We start from the raw sequence: 21,575 nt of genomic DNA, 5'->3' as shown, positions 1-21,575 counted from the left end.
CAAAGCGCCAAAAAAAAGGTTGTTACCACTTCTTTGTTACAGACAGAAAGGGGCGGGGAGGGGGCGGGGGTGTCAATATAGTGCCTTTCTTACAATAGGCAAGTAATGCACACACAACATCAAAGTTTTCCATGACACTTGCCATACATACATACACACATTAAAAAGCAGCCTTGAAACATACAAAAATGCTTTAAAAAAATTATATGTATATTGATATATTCATATGTATATAAATTGGCCCTTCACAAAAAAAGAGGAAAAAGGTAAAACATACCATTCATGTGTCTGAGTTTTGTCAAGTTAAATAAAGAGAAAAGCTTCAGCACGTAGTGGAGTGAATCTCAATTACCCAACACAGCTCTGCTTTCTCCGACTTTTCAATTCATACTAATACTCCTACTTCTGGCAGACCCCTTTTTTTTTTAGATCAAATAGTCAGGAATTGCTCCAAAACCAAACTTAAAGTTAAGACAAAGTGAGGAACAACAAATAAACCAAAACACCCAGCACTCAACATGCACTAATAAAGCCTTATAGCCTAAACATGTTCCTTCTCAATGACACAATAAGTCACCATTTCATTTTGTTGAGCCTGGTTTCCAGTTTTTGAGAGACAAAAAATAAAAGTATCATTCGACAGCTAGCACAGAAGGAAAGAAAGCCAGAAGAACTGGTGAGTATTGAGACACAGCCTAAGTGCTTTTTGAAGTTAATGGAGGAACTCTCATCTCACAATCCAACATGACACACTCATTAGACATACAGGTGGGTTGCTAATGCTCTGTAGAGCACTCAAATTACAGTGGAATATACCGAGCAACTATCAGCCTGACAATCACTAACACACAGTCGACAAAGACAGACAGAATGCATTGGATGCATGAAGGTTAAACACTCATAATGGAACAGGCATACATGCACCTTTCTTTTAGGTACTACAGCTTTTGGTTATGACAGTACAACAGGACCAAGTGGTTTAGTGGATGAAAAGCATGTTACTGCCATCTGCTGCTCACAAGCTGGATGCCATTTACAAAACAAATTTGCCCATTGCAATTTCAAAACCAACTATAATCATAAAAAGATAAAACTAAATTTCATCTATAGAATTACCTCAGATAATTACAGTAACCGATTTTCTTTTCTGGTACAGTACTGTGTATGTCACAAATCTACATATCTTATTGCACCAACTGGCAACAAGATACTGTATATATATATATATTTAGTCATTAATCATGTTATTTGGATTAAGTTATATAGTATATATGGGTGCAAGAACCTTTCATGAACGAAGCCTGCCTTAATTGAGGAACCCATGTGTTTGCCCTTGCATATAGAGCTTTAGCAAGTCACCTATGGAACCTGTATTTCATCAAAACCAGGGGACAGTGAGAGGAAGGAACTTCCCTTGACACAAACAAGTTAAGCCAATGATAGGAAAGACAGGCTGATCGATAGTACGAACAAAAGTACTATAACTTACAGGAATAGAGTACTCAGAAAAAAGAAATCGAGAAAGAAAGAAAATAACATGGCCGTCCATCTTTTATATCCATCTCTATTTTTAAGACAGGTCCTATTCAAGTTTATCTTGATCAGTTACACTGGAAAGGTACAGGGTAAGGGCAGGAGTAGGGGATTGGGAAAATACAAATGGTGCCTTTTTTCCCCACCATTACATTCATTCCAGCATGCACACAAACATTTCCAATGTTTAATTAGCCTGTTGTTAAATTCAAGGAATAAGAAAAAAGTAATTACATTTCCAAAATGTTTAACAATTACATTTGAGGACCACATTATATTGGGTGGGCAACTCTCTTAAATCAAACACAAATTAACAGAAATGCACCTTGGAATACTATGCTTTTTTTCCTTGCTATGGTATCACAATGGGGAAGAAAAAAAAAGGTTTCCCCACTGACATAGGATTGAGGTACATCATAGTTGAACTTAGATTGGGATATGAATAAAAATCAACACTAGAGGGCAAACTTTAGTCTAAATGGATTTGATGAGGTTTTTGTTTACAGCATGTCCCATTTCATACAGTTACAAAATTAATTTGAGATATTGAGAGAAAGGAGTTGATGGAGCTAGTATACTTTACTAAACAAAGATGGAGAAAGTGGGGAAAAGAGATACGAGTTGAATTGCATGGGCTAATACTCCTCATTGCATTTAGCCACCAGCAAGTACCACTGGTACAGGAGGAGAGGCCAGACAAAAGACACTGGACAAAAAAAGTAATAATAATCATATACAAACTGATTTTATATATTGATTATTGGTACAAAAAACCCAAAACAAAATCAAGTGCGGGGCTTGTGAATAAAGCGCAAGGAACATGTGATTTCACTTCAAGAGGCAGGACCATGCTGAGAGAAACTGCTGCTGACATTCAACCTTAAAGCTCACGCCTCACTCTAAATTTCAGTCAAGCCTAACAACAGTGGCTCACACTAAAATAAGCATCTATTTTAATTCTAGAAGCCTGAACTGAGTCTATTACCTCTACATAATTATGATGGAAACCAACCCCCCACCCTCACTCTCGTTCTCGCAGTCAATCATCATCCGAGCACCTGAACTGGTCCTCCACTTTCACACCTGCCAAACCCCACTTCAAGGAACAATTTACCCTAGATCATTTCAACACCCAGTGCAACTTGATGTCATCATGATTACTTTCCACCCCAGACACACACACACACACACACACACACACACACACACACACACACACACACACACACACCACACCCCTCTACAGAGAGCAAACCATGACTTGTATCCATCACAACTTTAAGCTAACATCCCCACCTCTCCTTCTCCTCTGCTCGTCTCACCACCCACATCCCTCCCTCCCAGTCGTTCAGTTTGGACTAATCTGACTTCTCCCCGTCCTCTTCTCTCTGCTCCCTTTCTGCCGCTTCTCTGGCCTTGTCCTCCTTAGCCAGTTGGGCCTGGGCATGGGAGTGGTTGGCCAGGATGGAAGAGAGGGAGAGCAGGCCGGAGCTGGAGGACACTGCGGGCATGCTGGGAGGGGTGAAACCCAGGGGCAACGATGTCATGGGTAGAGCCAGGCCCTGGAGCTGGGACAGCTGGTGCACCTGTAGCTGTTGCTGGAAAAAGCACACATGGACATATAAACATGTGTGCATGTTTATGGTGTAAATGTCAAATGTAAATGTAATATTTAACAATACATAAAATGATAACAGACGAGACCTTCAAAAGGACCATATGGTGGCATGCTCAATGTAATTGTGCCTTGCCTTGTTATAATTGCATTTTAAAGATCAGATAGGTTTGGTAACATTTTAAAAACATTGGCCAAAATGTAAACCACCACCTTACCCGTATGATGGAATTCATCTCAGGGGGTGTGACTTGTTTGGCTCTCTCTATGGCACCCAAAACCTGCTGTTGATGCTAGAACACAAGAACACACCATAAAATGAAACACACTCACACACTGCTGTGAAATAATCTCAAAGTCAAAGATGTTATGTTGTATTGTGTGCAATGTCTTCCATGGTTCCAGGAGTCTTTTGGCAAGATAGGTGATACATCACATGTTGCTGTACTGTTGCGACCATAGGTTGGCGCGTCACATTTACTATGAAAACCTGAATTTCCGTGTGTCACATCACACCTAAATACCTCGTGACATCACGCCTCATCTCCATATATGGAGCTGACCTGTTCTGACATTACATAATTATGTTGATCCGTCTCCACCCGTCCTTCCTTTTGACATCCATGTCCATTCAAACTCTAGACGGCCCAAAGTTATTAAAGCAGCCGCGCTGGCAGCCGGCAAAAACTAGAGTTCTCAACAGGCCCGAAACTTAAGGCCCGGCCCTACCTGGGCCCTCATCAAACCCTGTACACTCAAGACACGCTTCATATATGGCCAGACCTCATGAAACCCTGCAAACTAAAGACACCCTTAGATCTCCATATATATACATAACATATGAAATGTTCTGACATTCCTTATGTTGATCTGACCTCATCAAACCTTGTACCCATGCCAAAAGGGCCAGCACTCGCGCAGCAGTATGCCGTTACCCAGGTGGATGCGTGCACGCCGCCCTCAGGGAATCTTACTGGTATAAGTGTGTATGCAGTTGCAGGTGGTCTACGTCACATGTCAAAGTGTCCTTGAACAACACTAAACGTCTACCTTCTCACTCACTGTTATTTGCTGTAGATAAGTGACAGCTAAATGACTGAATGACTAAAATGACAAAAATGACTAAAATAAATGTACCTCCTGTGATAGGTAGGGGAGCACCTGGGCACAGATCCCATTCAGTCTCTTCACTATTTCTGCCTGCAAAACGGACAGAACATGTTAAGAACAGTGGACTACAATTTGACGATCAAATGGTATTTTCCTTGAATAAATAAGGTGATTGTTGTGTGTATTTGTATCTACCCATGGTATCCAACTTCAGACATGGATGGGAAAGATACACTGACCATAATTTTGATAACTTTGGGCAATGACAAATGCCTAGATTATTTTTTATCAAATTTTCAACCATTATAGATCTTGGTGCAAGACAATTCATTATCCTGTGGCATAACAGGTTTTTTACTCCCACCTAAATATAGAAATTGTGCTAGTTTCTTTGGTGACTCAATGAGTGTCTATGTGATCGCCCAACCCAACTTACACTGAATGACAGAGACATTAGTGTACATCTTGAAAGGAACAGATGGCAAGACCAATTAACATGACTACATGAGAGAAGAAACAGTAATTATAGTTTACCTGTTTGTGCATTTCAATGTTCAGCCCATAGGACATCTCATAATACTAGAGTAAGCGCAGGGAGAAAAAGACAAAAGTCACATATTCATTTAGCAGTGGTGGAATACCACAGCAAGACAATTGCCACCACTGCTAAAACACAAACCTTGTTTTCCAACATGTTAATACTTTGAATTAGCACTTCTATCATTCACAAGTATGAAAATGAGATGAGTGTTTGCGTGGTACACAATCAAATCCTTAGTGTTAATTTAGCTTAACTCTGAGTACAAAGAGAAAAAGTAAATCCAATTTTTGAGGGGCGCTAGCCATCATATTATTCTGTGTTTGTAGCACGGAATATGATGATTTGATTGGCTGATGTATGATAAGAGTGCCCCTCACTGTGTAAGTGTAATGTGTAATGTTTGAGGAGCACTAGCTCCTCCTATAGAGGTTTAATGTTTGTCTTTAGCTCAATGGTTTTTTTGTAAAAGCTATTGACAATGAAGGGAAAATGTATGTCATAATGTGCCTCATTATGTCATATTGTCTCTTTATTGTTAATGGCGTTTAATGTTTGTGTTGGCACCGTTTGTTTTACATCAACATCACCTAATCAACATGAGTTAGACTTTAATATATTAGCGCCCCTCACTTCACACGGGTGTGATTTTTCATTTTATTTCAACTTTATTTAAAATAAATTCATTCTCAAGTGAGACCTGGCTCGGACAGTAATAATCATATGAATCACGTGGAAATCAAGATCCACATACAGTAGTATGGTGTGGCTTACATGCAGACTTGTCATCTACGACAAATCTATGACGCATGACTCCAAATTTGGGCCAGGTTTCAGCCTGATCTGAGCCCTAAACATTATAAGATTCAAGTTTAATATTTAAAATATAAAACACACTGTATGCCTACTGGCAGCATGCGCAAGAAATGTGGTGCTGATTATTCCAGCAGTTTGCGAGATTGGCTCCAGATAGTAGTTCCACACACACACACACACACACACACACACACACACACACACACACACACACACACACACACACACACACACACACACACACACACACACACACACACACACACACACACACACACACACACACACACACACACACACACACACACACACACACACACACACACACACACACACAAAACCAACAAAGTACTCTATAATATCACTCACCATGATGTAGTGACGTTGCATCTCAGACTTCTCACTGGCCAATTTATCACACTCCAACTTCAAACTGATTCCAAAGAAGACAAGCAAAACTTTACCTTTACGAATATCTTCATCTTGTGTGTAAGACTCATTTCTTGATACAACTTTGGACTTTATAAACTTAACACAGGATTACATATTGCAGGCCCATTAAAAACTGACATATCTTTTTAGTTTTGTGCTAGTGTTGTGCAACCAAGTATAAATCTGACATTCGGATAACAAAAACAGCATAGTTAATTTTATTCAAATAAAGATTCGTTTTTCTACATTTGTGTGAGCTTGCATGCACGACACGCCCACACAAGCCAGTAAATATAAATACCTGTGGTACTGTGCTTGGAGAAACTGGAACTCATCCTTGATGCGGTCACAGGAATCTGAGGTGGTGAACTTGAGGGGCTGACTGGACTGAGAAGATGCCTGGACAAGAATAGAAAAAACAACAATTTTAATGTCATGTAATCACAGGCATGCCGATAGCCTGATACCTGGCTGTAACACGGATGCATAGAAGTTGAGCGCACAAATATATCAATCTTTTTCGATTAATTTTTTTCACGACATCGGTATAGGCAATTATGCAGCCAATGTGTCCCGATTTTTAACCACTTTCAGACTGCCATCTCTATTTTAGCCAGGACAAGCATGCCATTCTTAGTGAAAATACTAAAAATACTTTAAAGTTGTGTAGGCCTACCCAAAAATGGGAATGGTTATTCAGACTCATAATTCTGGAATTGGTCGGGCTCTAAAAATAGGCATCACACGAGAATCTTGGTTCATAGAAGCATATCACTAGCTTTTCCCAGAGAACCCCCAGCATATGGTATTGGAGCCATGATACTTGGATTATTGTGACTCATTGCTTATATAGGCCTGGAAGGCTGGAACATGACTTTACCATCCCAACTGATTACCCACAAATAAAGCAAAGAAAAACTAACCTTGCGTGGCACAGGCCTGAATAGGTATAAATGTTTTAGGTAATGCTATAGTATAGGCTGAATATGAGGGCATGAGTGTATTTTGGTTTGTTTAGTAACAATAACAAGAGTGCAGACTAACGCTTTGAGAGGATAGCAAAGATGTAGTAGAAACAGAGAGTGGGCAGAGGATACAGAATTGGAGAGCGAGATCTTCTAATGTAGGGATGGGGGCGTCAAAAGTACCTTAATCAATCAATACTAATCTAAACAACCAGAGTGTTCTTTAAGAGGCATTGCTTTTGTCTTGGCCAGTAGGAAACGACTCTGTCACTGCAAAACCATCCACAGGGCTCTTTCAAGAAATGCAGTGTTTACACAACGCTAGATTAAAGTGCTGCTGAACGTACAGTAGGTGAGAGGTATTTAGTGGATGGAATCAGCATGGTTCGGTAAAGAGATGAACGACACTCATAACTGCCAGACCAATGCAGTAATCCAGGGTTTAATCTGGTGTCCTAAACCTTATTACTCTCTAAACAAGTGGCACAAGGGCAGTGGGATTATGAGACTAGCGAGAAAGAGGTGCCGTGCTTCACACAGTGGTCAAATCTCTGCTTCCTTAGTGCAAGCATAAAATGCAAAACTGCAATGCTGTGATATATACAAATGTCATGCTCTACAAAGCACAGTGCAAACTCCTGACTCAGAATACCATGAAACTCTGTTAGCCAGCCCCCTAAAATATTTTGAAACCAGATATTGGTGACATCACCACCAGCAGTGGACACCTAGCTCTAGTAGACACCGTAATATATACATACAGTATGATATACAGTATGTACAACATTAACAGGCGTCCTGGCAGTTGGATTCCTTCTCAAGTTATTAATGGGTGACAGTGACACAAATGCGTTAAAAGGAAATTCAGTCATAATAAACTGCAACCCCGTTCCATTCTCCCCCATTTTAATGAGGTTTGTGTGTGTGTGTGTGTGTGTGTTGGGGGGGGGGGGTTGATCTTTGTCTACAAGGTGGGGTGATTTCATGAAACATGGATGCAATTAAATTGCCATTGTCTGAAACAAAAGTGTACTCCAAAATAGCAAACGTTAACATAGCACGTATAGTAATTTTAGCAGAAAACATCAGCGATGCCACCTTCCTGTTTTCAGGGGCACGAATGCCCTTTGCCCCGATGCATTTATGACGCTGACCTAAGCTAACGTCGTTAACTATTGTTAGCAAACATGTTTGTTAACTGTAAATTGCATGGATGGATGGATGGGTGGGGTTTACTCACAATTAACGTTAGCTAGCTGCCGTTACAGATAACATCGTATATTGTTTTTTTTTTTTTTGCGTGTTCCGTGTCAACTACCAGCAAGCGAGCTGCCTGATGGCCAGATAGTAGATCGAACCGAGACGCTAGCCTGTGCTAAGTTGTGCTAACATTGCTGTGGGAGAGAGACAGCTAACTCCGGGTCGCTAGAACTCGGTTTACTCGTCTACAACCTGGACCAAGTCAAAAGTGCTCGACTTACCGAGTGTCTTGATTGTGGAAACATCATGTCAACAATGGATTTCACCGTGTTTCCTTATTAGACTGCTCCGACAGACACGGGCACACTTTAAGCTAAGCTAACTGACTCTCGGCTTTCTTTTAAAATGACTGTAAAGGGAGGGAGCTGTGTTATGTTTTCACTCTGTCATCGTTGAAATAGCGTCAGCTAAGTAACACCGCAGCAACAATGTAGTCTATCAATCTTTGCGGTGTAAAAAAAAAACGCTGTCCCCCGGAGATAACAAAGATTAAAGCGTCATCAAAGGGCCATCGGGTTATTTAGAAAACGCCTCTGGAGGGATCCTGGATGTTGACATATGAGCCCCTGACATTCCTCTGTCTTGAAAGAAGAGCAACTCTTCTACTAAATAAACCCGGGTGTCGAGAAACAGGCGCCCCCGTGCGGTGTAGGACAGACGACTCAGTACCCTTACTTGTCTATAACAATGACAGTGAGTGCACAGTGCACTAAACATTATTTTGTGCACTCTCAAAGTTATGGGGGTACTTGATTATTAAAGCAATTATTTAAGTAATTTAGGTTTATCCTCATTGATTTGTACCTACCCAGCCTCATTTGACACAGGTGTGACAGGTAGGTTCTGACTGAGTAGAGAGGGCCTGACTGCTGACTGGACACTGTTACTGGGAGGCAGAGTGGACTGGAGTGGATGGGTTTATAGCAGTGTATTGTATTTGAATGATTTGGACACAAATGACAAGTCCTCCAGGTAGGTGGTCACCGTGGTCTCGATGGTAAGTGTAAGTAGATGTGTCCATCAAAATTGGGATTGTGTATGACTCCTCATTGTACACTCATTATTTCACATGGAGATTATGTCTCTCCCCCTACACCCCCCCAGTCTGTGTGTGTCTTTCTGTCTGTCTGTGCGCATCTAATCTCAGACACCGCTGGTCTGCTGGTCCAATAGATGTTACACTTGGCATGCATACTGGAAGTCAAAGGAAGTCGGATTAGGCTAAAGCTTTGCCCAAATAGTACTATACCATCATAGACTGGCCACATGAAGTCTGTGATCCAAGATCAACATGGTAGCAAATAGCAATGCAGTTTTTAGATCCCGTCTTGTTTTTACAGCGCAGCTCTAGGAGTAGGAGGCAGCACCATCTAGAAGAGTGTCCATCTGTGACTCTGTGGTGTCATGTATGGATCAATTTGTATATAGCCACGGCCATGGAATTCATAAAGACTGCATGCTTCCATGTAATTATTTGTCCATATTGTAAATATTGTGTAATATTTACACATGTGATGTATATAGATTTGATTCAATGTTCTCGTGATGTTTTGTTCTTGCTCAATCTCTGGTCATATGAAAATGTTCTCTATAGTTTGATTTGATATTAGTTACCAGAGGAAGCAGATAGACTAACCTTCTCAGACCACAGATCAACAAAGCAGCTAACAACTAAAACACAAACCATGAATCACACTTACACACCATCAGCAAGTATAGGAACAAATTTATTTCAATTTAAAACAGATACCTTGTCATTATGTTTCTCTCTTAGAAGGCGGCAATGATCATAAGTCATGTTCATGTTTGAATGAGGATCAGGCAACAGTGGTCGAAACAAATACATGAAACACATAAAAAAGAAATATGGCAAGAGTAATGTAAATCAATGTTTCGATAATAACCAACCGATACAACCCTTTATGCAATTGCATCAATACATCCAAGCCCTCACTTCCAACACAAAATAAACGGCACATGCAATTATAATTACAGTTTCTTAAAAAAAAAAACAGAAAAAAACAGCAGATTATCTTTTAAATCTTTAATCTTAAATACAGAATAAAGTATTTTGTATGTACTTAATCATCTATCTCTTGTTTAGTCTCTGGTGTGTGTGTGGTCTTTATTTTTTATTTATATATATATTTATTTTAAAGGAGACTGCCTCAGGCGGCGGCCCTTTCTTTATCACCACCACAACGTTGGCACTTAAAAGAGAGCCTGGCTCTAGAGAGAGTGGGGTTGGCACACTCAGTATTATACATCATTTACATTTGGTATACATACAAAATAAAGAAAAAAAAACAACAGCATTTTATACATCACTACACGTTTGAGCATCAGGTTTCATTAGAGTAAAAAAAAAAATCAAGTGGTCCTACAATACAATAGTGTTTCGGTAAAGTATTCTTATAATACAAAGAAGGGAATAAAATTAAAAAGGTGACACCACCCCCCCCAAAAAAGCATGAAGTTCTGAATATGCACTATTTCCATGTCAATCCATAAAAAAATAATAAAAAAAACTACTGTGATTACACTAAATAATAGGGATACCTCAGAGTACCCACCGGTTGTATCATACCCAATCATCCATTGATCAGATGGTATGCTAGGTACTGGTACCAACTGATCACATAGTATGCTAGGTATTGGTATAGGGCTAGCCAGGCCCCAAGCCTTCATCTTTCAGTATAATTTCCTTCGGGACCATAAATTATAGGCAAACAAAATGGGTGAAAAAAAAATAGTCCAGTCTTTTCACTGGTCAGTGCTCAAAAGGAAAAGATGACAATGATGTCATTGAAGAATGAAAAAGGGGATCAAGAAGTTTGATGTAGATTGCCTACACAGTAACAGCCAGTGTTAATTTAAATCAGAGTACAAATACAAATTTGTACAATCTGTTAAATGAACAGTCTGGATTTTACAGTGTAGCCTCTTACAGCTCATACTTTAGTGTGACAGGAAAAAAGAAGTTATCAACACATTGTGCAACAGGGCTGTACCAAACCAATGAACCCAAATAATCAGCCAGTCAGCCCTTAACTATGTACCTTGGAATTGTAGTGCTGAGTGTGATTGATGGTGACTGGGAAACATGGTGATGCTTCTCAGTGTGTGCATCACCATTAAAAGTGAGTTGCAGTCCACACAAGGTACATTTTCACACTACTGTAAAAACAGTAAAATACCTGTGTATTTATGCTGGCACGTCATTCTATTTTAATACTGACACACTGTAGAAACTCTCAAGACAGGTATCTCTTCCTAGCCGACTTCTTGTTCAGCATCAGACTAGTGTAAAATTTTAGCAGGACAACTGGCAGTCAAGTTCTGTTGGCCAACATCTATGACTCAAACACTGAGGTGAGGGTAGGTGGGTGTTGGGGGCAATACTTGTGGTGTTAGTGTCTCTTAGGGAAGTTAGCGTTTACATACTCCATGAGGTCAAGTTTATGCAACACCATGAAATCAATGCAATGATGGAAATAAGGAACACTGGAGGCTAGGGTGCATTAATGCAGATACTAGGTTGAGCTAGGTGAAAAAAGAGAAGAAAAAGGTTTGTGTGTAATCTGTACACAACCTTACGGTTTAACAATAACATCCTGCCTAAAATTCTTAGCACTAAAGTAGTGTCCATCTATAAAAAAAAAAAAGCAGCAGTGGATGACTTGGGGTCTCTGTTGTGGTCCTGCACTCCACTCCCACTGCCTGCCTGATGCAACTGTGATAGCCCTTAATGACAATGAAGGATACATCGCCTGTAGAAACGGTCAAAGACCTAAAAGGGTATCTGCACGTCACTGGCACTATGAAAGCAAGCTTGAAAATAAAAATAAAACAGCAAATTAATGAAAAAAGACAGAACACACGCAGCAAGCATTAATCATGTAGACTTCAATTACTGATAAAAATTCCACTTATTTTTTGTATGATACATTTTCTATGTATGCATTACAGCGCTGCGTCTATAAACCAAGAGGAAAGACAAATCTTTTCTTTAAACATCCAACAAAACCAATGTGAGGGCCACTAAAGAAACCATGTGGTATTATCATAGACGGAGGTGTAATGGCAAGTACAACTGGAAATGTCTTAAGAGAAATATAGAAAGTAGAGATAAAAGTCCATACTATACCAGACGTCTTTTTTTTGTTTCTTTTGTCTTTTACAGCAGTTTAGACTCAAGTAGGCTCCCCCCATGAGATAAGGAGCACTTTAACATGACAGAGTCAAAGCAGTGAAATTATCAACACCTTCAAACCTGGTCCATAAATTACATAAATTAAAAAAAAAAACACATAATCAATCTTTTTTTTAAATCATCTCGTCACCGTATTGTGAAAGGAAAACAAACAAACAAAATCTTACCAGCCCTAGTTAGTGTTACTGTGGAGCTGTTGCAGTTGTTAAGGGTCTTAAAAAAAAGAAAGGTTCTTGTCGGGTGGAACCTTTTTTCTCCAACTATTGCTCCGGATCTAAAGCCCCCCACCCCCCACCCACTCAGCACAGCTCTGTGTGTAGTACTCTATCAATCAAGTGAACAAAATCCATAATCACAGTATCAATACTACCGTAAATTCATAAGAAAACAAACAAAAAGAAAACCAAACAGTACACTACTGAAAGTCGTCGATTTTTTTGTTTGCCAAAGATGGTGTACCACAGAGCCTTTTGTACAGGAGCATTTCTGTGTATATGTATTTACAAACATAAATATACACAAATAATAACGTTTGCAGACCTTAAGAGTGTCTGAAAGAAAGGTCATAGTTCACCTTCTCTCATCACTCAACAGCAAGCAAATAATTTTTATTTTTTTTATAAACAAAGTGACTATACAGTTTTTTTTTTTTAAAGAAGAAAAAGTAAACAGAAGCACGTCCCGTGTTGATATAATGGATGTCACCATGATGTCACTGTCAGGGTGTGCGTCTGATTGGACGGCAGAGTGAAAGGGGCATGACATCATCAGTGTTGTGCTGCCTATGTTGTCTTGATGTTCTCAGAATGTGGCTTAACTTAAAACTGACAGTTCTGATTGGTCAGTCAAGCCATTTTGCATCCCTTTTTGCCCAGGCTATTAGTTCGAACGGGCCCCCTATTCATACTTATAATGGGCTGCCACACACTGATGATATCAGGTCCTGTGATACCCTCCGCACCCACCTATGGTAATCAGAGCAGAGCATTTGTCAAATGGCAAGTGTCATCCGCTCCTAGGGTAGTGTAGTGTATGGTGTGTGAGTGCACATGTATCAGTGGAACCAGGTGGTGTGAGTGTCATACGGAAGGTTACAGATAGTCTCTGTGATTTCATACAGAAAACATCTGGAGGAGGGAAGCAATGTGATTAAGTGTAAAATAATAAAAGAAATCCACAGAATTCTGTAAAGGATACTTAAGTCAAGTAAATTTATGGTTACTTGTTTTTAGACATTTTCTGTAGTTTATATATTTTTTTGTGTATTTTTAAAGATTTTGGCTTTTTCTTACCCTTTATTATCAACTGTCAAATTTGCCATTATTTGTTAAATAGAAGTAGACATAGCAACAAGTTACTATCATTAAAAATGTTTAAAAAATCTCAGCAATGAACAGAGATTTCAATTTCCTCTCTCTCGTGCTTTTTGTCTTCTTGTGTATTACATATACATTTACTTTACAATATATATTTAATTTTTTTCTCCTTTTTTGCGATTGCGACGCTCACGTTGGAGGGTACATTCATAGATGCAAGATGGAGACAGAATCCTTTGCCCCGCCACCTAACTTCCTGAGTGCAACATCACATCCTGTCTGTGTCACGCTGCCCCCACCCCTCAACTTCAAGCCCCATTATTAATTATATTATGTAATGTACTGCATCTCAGGTCCATATGTTGTTTTCTTAAAGGAGATACAGCGCTGAATTCCTTAAATACCGTCATGAGGTCATGAAAAGGAGACAAATCTCAGGATACCGTCTCACACCACCATGGTTCAACTCCAGAGGGCCAGGGGCTTAAATCCACAATTAACCAATACATAGCTCCTTACTCGTCCTTGTTGCCCCAGACACATGCACATACATAGACGCACCCGTGCACACGCACACACACCAAAAATCCCCTCCAAAGTCACTATATAGCCTGTGGGACACAGCCCGTGTGCCAGAGCCAGCTGCTGGCCAAATATGACACATGGACCAGCTTTGGGTGGAACCAGGACTCTGACACAATAAGCTGCCGAGAGTAGGAGGAAGAGGGCAAGCTTTGGTGACAGACAGGAGGATGTATGCAGGCGGGAGAAAGAGAGGGGGTGGGGGCTTCTGTGAATCCACTGTACTAGATGAAAAAGGAAGGGTTCTTTTGGTGTGTATGTATGCGGCCATCATATGCCATGTGATGCGTGTGTTACCGAGCGCACCCTCTGTAAAAGAGGTGTGTTGTTTGTGCAATGAGGGGGCAGAGGTGTGCGTCGTGTGTGATTCCTCAAACCAGGTTGTATTCTTTGAGGTTGAGCTGTAGGATGGTGTCTTTGACAGCTGCAAACACAAAACGGATGTTCTCAGTGTCCGTGGCACACGTGAAGTGGGAGTAGATGATCTTGTCACTGTCTGGGTTTAAGTCCACAAACATCTTCAGGATGAACTCCCGTGCCGCCTGGGCATCTCGCTGCGGACCTGAGATATAGAGAGAATGAAACAGAACTGCAATCAGTGGTGTCCTGCCCATCGGCTTTTGCCCTGGGCTGCACTGTAGAAGAACGGATTAACAAGATGTGTTACATACACAATCACACATGACACCTTAAACCACAGAAATCAGTCATGCTCCAAGAAACTACTGACATTTACTCCACATCAAAAGGAAGTGACCCACAGTGGTGCTCGTGTGGCACAGTGGTAAAGTATCTTTCCACAACCCTTTGAATCCACCTCGGCGCATACGACTTTGTTGCAAGTCTATACGAATAGGACTGGTCTGTGTTATTGCACATACTCCTACGGGCTGAGGCGGCACCTGTCAGCAAGGAGTGTTGGGCAGGAGGAGAGTGACATGAAGTGAGAGATGTTTTTCAACTTAACTGAAACTCATTTACTGCCAGTGTTTCGCTAGAACAGTCTTCAGCCACTGCTAGTGTATTTGAGCGTTTTTACTAATCTTTCAAGACCCACAGAATATTTTGTTTGACGATGTAAACACCAAATTTCTGGAAAAAAAGGCTAGAGATTCATTGGGGGAAAATGTGTCACCATGATGTTCAGGGTGCAGACGTATATTCGACATACCAAAAGTCTGACATACGCTGCGGGTTAAAAATCATCTGTAGCATCCAGGTACGGTTAGGGTTAGTATTTGGGTAGGGTGTCGGACTAATGACTGTCGGACTCTTGGTTATGTCGGAAAAAAATCCTGCACCTGTTCCATTCTCGGAAGTAGTTATTGGCAGTTGAATATAAGTTATTTAAAAAAATCCAAGCCAGTCTAATATTATAATAAAAATGACTCTGCTCCCAGACAATGTTTTGAGTGAAAACAACCTATATTCAACTGCCAATAACTAAAGAATGGAACATCGCGCTAACACCCTTCTTTTTCCCGATGAAAGTAGAGACTCTTCTTTCTTTTGAGATATTTGGTGTTTACATAGTTGTAGGACAAAATATTCTGTGGGTCTAGAAAGATTAGTAAAAATCATACTTGTGTGAAGCGAGCGGTGCCTTTCATCACAATGATGTCAACAACATGAACAAGACAGACAGACAGACATACAGCCAGACATTGCTGTGTCAGAGATTTTGGCGTCTTGGCTAAGTTCTAATCAGACACCACTGTGGCGGGTTCCTAACCCAGACAACCAGCACTAGTTAGAACTACCGGTATTTTATATATACACACAAAGCTGTGCGGCTGCACCGCTCAAAAGCTGGCAGTGTATGCAGACTCGCACCTCATCCACACTGCCAGCGATGCGAGCGAACGATGAAATCTCATTAGAACACATGTATTTCACATGACAGTCCTGACGTACTGAAGGCGTGCAGAGACGTTGTCCAACTTGTCCACCCCTCTTAGATTCGCTTGCAGTCTCTATTTGAGCGAGGTTTCGTGACACAAACTATTTTATTGGTTGAGATCTACACACTACTATTTATTGGTTATTTGATTGGTTCAGGCTACATCGCAACGCAATGACCGGCTATCCATTTCAGGACAGTTTTTCGCATGATGTCGCCGTCGGAACGATCGCCCCTTGCCTGTGTAGATGAGGTGTTTAGGCAGTAATACCACAATCTTTTTTTCCCATTGTATTCTAGTCAATTTAGACGAGAATTGTCAGTGCAAAATTCTTGGAAAAGACTATGGAATTAGGAACATTACATGCAGTCTGTTATAAGCTGTACGCACGTGGTGTGGTGAACCAGCTAAAAACAGAAAGAGTTTTCCAAACAGAATTAGCTGTTTAACACTGTCCTATGCGGACGTAAGGACATTGCTGTCACAACCAGCTACTGTACATTGAGTGAGTCCTAGCCTAGCCCAGAAATATCAATAGCATATGCATATAAAGTATTTTGCCTTATTGGATGCCAGATACTATGACGCCTTATCACTAGGACTGGGGCTCCAAAGCAATATCATAATTAAGTACTGAAAGATTCCCCTGAGTGTTAAATCCTAAGTCCATATACAGTAGGGGTAAATTCAGAAGCATGATGTCAGTCCGCTGCCTCCCAGGTTGGCAGAGGAAGTGTAGCGCCCAGGATTACATTAGATAATTGACACTGGGTGTGAAAATGGGTTGCAAAATTGTGAAAAAAAAGTCCATATACACTACAGCACACACACACACACACACACACACACACACACACACACACACACACACACACACACACACACACACACACACACACACACACACACACACACACACACACACACACACACACACACACACACACACACACACACACACACACACACACACACACACACACACACACACACAGCAAAAAAAAGAGGCCTCATTATCAGGTAGATTATAGTTAGTCACCAATGTACAGTTTTTGCAAATATTTATTTCCACAAAAAAAAGTTAGTTTTTCCCCCCTTACATAATAGGTAGTTAAACAACTGGTCGAGTAGTAAACTAGGCAACTAGTAAAAATGACTAGATGTGAATGCCCACACACACACACACACACACAATCTCTCACCATCAAACTCAGGGAAGTAGTCAACCAAGTGTGAGTAACAAATCTTCTCCTCCAGCAGGTCTTTCTTGTTGAGGAAGAGGATGACAGAGGAGTTCTGGAACCATGGGTAGGTGATGATGGTCCTGAACAAGGCCTTACTCTCCTCCATACGATTCTGGAAGGGGGACAGAGTGAAGAAGTTAGAGTAAAGCAGAGAGCTTGTTTTGTGGTATAAATCATGGATGCGTGCGTGTACAATGTCTGCATGTGTGTTTAATTGGCTCAGTTTGAATCCCTCATTACTGATGTATTTTCAAACGCTCACAATAGAATGGGGGTAAGGCTGCATCTAATATGGATCACATATATGGCAAGGGAAATGTTAAGGGAAAAAATATGACTTTTCCTTTTGGTTCTATGCAACCCTGGTCACACGTTACCATTTAATGTGAGACCTCTGTGCCTACCAATACATCTGTGGTGACATCTAAAATCAATGTAGAGACTAAAACTGTCTGGGAACAATTCAGAGATAAAAAAGAAGAAAGATCATCACTGAAGAAACAAACACGACTTTAGAGTGTTCCTTCATATTATATTTCAAAGCAGTGGGCATAGGTCTAGGACAGCAGGATTAGTCCACCGTTCGGTAGGCGGAGATCTCTGGCTATGCGAGACTAATGCGACCGTAGAATATGGAGTAGAATGTGTTTACGAACCTCGTTGTCAGACTCCACCAGTACTTGGTCGTACTCACTGAGTGCCACCAGGAACATGATGGAGGTGACATTCTCGAAGCAATGGATCCACTTCCTTCTCTCTGACCTCTGACCCCCAACATCCACCATCCTGAAGAGAGGGAGGAGGACGTAGAGGAGAGAACGAGTGGAACATCCCAGGAAGACAAACATTGTTATTAACATGACATTTAAATCAGTGGTTCTCAAACCTTTTCATGTCTAGGACCCCCGGCCCAAATTGACACCAATTAGCTTGCGGACCTCCATTTGAAAGGATATGCCAGGGTCCTCCATAAGAGAAGATGTTTACGGCTCTAGCAGTGATTCTCAACCATTTTAATTTCATTGTCCCCAGTTTGACCTGCATTAGGCTACCCCCATTTAATGGCATTTCTAACTCTGGGACACCAATTTATATTGGAAAATCAATGTTAATTTAACTATGAGAGTGTACAAACGGAACCAAATGGACCCATTAGGGTCCATTTAGTTCAATTTGTACACTCTCAGAGTTACAGACCTATAAGGGTCCATTTGGTTCCAAACTATTTAGCTGCGGACCCCCTGGAACTCCCTCAATGGCCCTTGGGGGTCCCCACTTTGAGAACCACTGATTTAAATAGAAATCATACGACACATTCAACATCAGAAAGACAATGTGGTCCTGGACAGTCTTGGCTTTCTCATTACGGTTTTGAATCCATCAGTGCAGACTTGTTTAAAATGTAGCTTTGCTTTCAATCCAGCAATCTTGACTAGACTTGATCTGATAACGTAGCAATTCTTAAATGTTATCAGAACATGACTCAATCTGGGGTCGAGACTAGCATATTTTTTACCCATCACGTGGGGGAAGAAGTAGCTTAAAGTAGCTTAAGAGAGCATACTCAATTCTTGCCATTTAAGTGGACGATGAAGACCTGATGGATTCAACACCTAAAGTAAAGTCAGAGCAGTGCCAAAACAAATTCATTCTCCAAACATGGGCATTCCACAAATGTAATGTGAAAAGCGACACACTGGAACAGTTTGTTGAACTCTTGCCTTTTCAGTGGCAACGGGTATGTCCAAAGACAGGCAAGAGATACAAACGGGTTACATGTAACTAGTGCAAGTGAGTAAGCTGTGCCTGTCACCATCCATCCAAAAAGATAAGTTTCCTTTTTAAGAGAGATCCACAGTAGGATAAATTGAAAGGGTGCTACATGCCAGTTTGAGAATTCATATGAAGTCCAGCAGAATCCAATCAATATTTACATAAATACCACAGCTCCCTACATAAGAGAACAACCCAGCTATGACTCTATATTGGTGATAATCTGCTGACAGCAAAGGTTTCTAAAACCATAAAAGGCCATTTTGAATGGAAGTATTCTCAGCACTTTCCAGCAGTGTTTCCAAGACATTGTGGGTCGCGGACTCATTTTTATGGGTCGCGAGTAATAGCCCTTTCATTTTTCTTTCAACAAAATGGTTCCAAAATCAATCTTTTAAAAGAAATTCATTAAAAAATAATAATAATAAAGTCTTTGTGTAGTGTCAAATTTATCTTTAAGGTCACACGCTAAAAGGTTTCCGAACAGAACATCCTGGTAGCCTTTCATCACTACTGTGTTCAACCCATTTCACACCTGCTGTCAGCAAAACGCTTTTAGAGAGACTATGGATACTTAGAAATATATCACGGTTCGAGACTACAGGGAACATACTGTATAGGAATTCTTAAACTGAGTGGTGCTCTCTTTTAACCTCCCAATATGACATGAGGGGTTCAAAGTGTACATTGGATGCTAGATCAGTCCAGGCAGTAACTTATACTTGATTCATACCACCCGATAGGGGAAGAGAGGAGGATCATAAAGCATCTGTTTCTCTACCAGCCATTTTCCTGGTGCAAGTGTATGATAAAGCATTGAACTAGAGCAGTCGTGAAGCCATTAAAACCCGTGTGGAGGAGACAAATAGTCAGAGAGAGAAGGAGGGGGGGGCAAGGATGAAGGACGAAAGGATAAACAGCATACCGGTAGATGGAGAGGGGGACAAGAAAAGAAGACGGGGGACGGGGGAATATGAACAGCAGAAAGTACAGGAGAGGAAAACTGTCAGTAGAAGTAGAAGAAAAAGAAAACACGGGAAAGAAGATGTGAAAAGGAAACGATTAGGATTACAGAGGGCACCTCCTCTAGTGAAGGGATCCCTCTGATGGTAGAATGATGCGGTCCCATGTCATCTGGCCACTACGAGCTGAGAAATATCAATCTCACAAATAAACAGGACTTCAAAAAGAGGACGCACGTCTTGCACGCGATGTGTCGAAATATACGGCGAGCAACCTTTCACTTGCGTAAACGCATTCCAACAATAGCCTTTCAGCCTGTTCATTCTTGGCAATGAGAGAACGGTCATCTTTCGCTTGTATGGGAATTTAGGTCCCAGTTTCATTAAGCGTTCATCTGTGACAATCCTTGAAAACCCTTTGCTTTTCTATTCAAGCACACGTGCGTCGCATGTCCTCACATGGCCTCTGACCTCATAAACCTTGCAGTACAGTATTTTGCCCATTACAAGATGTGCACGTGAAAGCCTCTGGTAGGGGTGCAAGATGGGCCTCTCATCGAGCAGCACAGATCTGATCCACTAATGTTGCTTTGCAAGAGCGCCCCCTGGCAATGGCCCAGTCCACTGCAGTCCACAGAGACCCGGGGCCAATCAGGGCCCTGCAGGACCTGCTGCCCAAAATAACACTCCACAACGGAGAGGACGACCTCGTTTCCTCTGCCAGCCAGAGAGGAAAGGAGGAGAGGAGGAAAGGAGGAGGTGGTTGAGAGAGGAGAGGAGCGAGGTGACCTATTTACAAAGACTGGGCTCCAAAATGTAGGACTTTGGGCTCACAAGTGTGTGTGTGTGTGTGTGTGTGTGTGTGTGTGTGTGTCATAGTCGTGGTTGTAGGCTACAAAACTGTGATAGCCAAAGTGTGTTGTTTTTCTGCGAATGTGTGGTGAGGAGGGAGCGGAGAGGAAGAAGAGTGGGTTCTGGCTAGAGACAAGCTCAAGGCATAACTAAATTTATGGGGAGACACAATGTTCATAAAGTATGCATATAATTTGGGGCGAAGACAGACACATTCAATGATTTATGTGTAAAAGACTTCAATGAGCAACCTAGGGATGACTTATTAACACAGAGGAACTGAAAATGTCTCAGGCCGATGGAGGCGTCTTTTCTACCTGAAAATGATGCTCTGCAAGTCGAAGGGGTACTCTATGATTCCAGTGGTTGGGATGCGCACCCTGAGCACATCCTGTTGGGTGGGAAGATAGTTGGAATCTGAGATACGATCCAGATCGGTAAGATAACTACAGGCAGTCCAGTT

The 21,575-nt window shown here is 41.1% G+C and overlaps 3 protein-coding genes across 3 annotated transcripts in view; all 3 read right to left on the bottom strand.

The window, feature by feature from the left end:
- Positions 1-21,575, bottom strand: part of LOC310878259 (inositol-3-phosphate synthase 1-A-like) — a 250,924-nt gene that overhangs the window by 185,167 nt on the left and 44,182 nt on the right.
- LOC310878261 (TLE family member 5-like) lies at positions 1,044-8,829 on the bottom strand. Its single transcript, XM_083792489.1, has 7 exons — positions 8,491-8,829; positions 6,346-6,443; positions 5,982-6,045; positions 4,793-4,837; positions 4,286-4,348; positions 3,367-3,441; positions 1,044-3,131 (listed from the first exon to the last, which is right to left on the bottom strand). Exons 1-7 carry the CDS (start codon positions 8,515-8,517, stop codon positions 2,892-2,894), a joined length of 612 nt encoding a protein of 203 aa, XP_083648615.1. The 5' UTR covers positions 8,518-8,829; the 3' UTR covers positions 1,044-2,891.
- The window catches only part of gna11b (guanine nucleotide binding protein (G protein), alpha 11b (Gq class)), a 29,274-nt gene continuing 17,674 nt past the window's right edge, over positions 9,976-21,575 (bottom strand). The window contains exons 4-7 of the mRNA XM_083791482.1: positions 21,430-21,558; positions 18,182-18,311; positions 17,484-17,637; positions 9,976-14,942 (exon numbers count right to left, since the gene is read on the bottom strand). Coding sequence (XP_083647608.1) covers positions 14,752-14,942; positions 17,484-17,637; positions 18,182-18,311; positions 21,430-21,558 — 604 coding nt within the window. The 3' untranslated portion in view covers positions 9,976-14,751. The remainder of the gene's footprint in view (positions 14,943-17,483; positions 17,638-18,181; positions 18,312-21,429; positions 21,559-21,575) is intronic.

This window comes from Protomyctophum parallelum (assembly GCF_964188405.1).
Source record: "Protomyctophum parallelum genome assembly, chromosome: 20".
In the NCBI taxonomy this organism is placed as follows: Eukaryota; Metazoa; Chordata; class Actinopteri; order Myctophiformes; family Myctophidae; genus Protomyctophum; species Protomyctophum parallelum.
The sequence above is the reverse complement of the archived record's forward strand: the minus strand, read 5'-3'. Positions and strand labels throughout refer to the sequence as shown.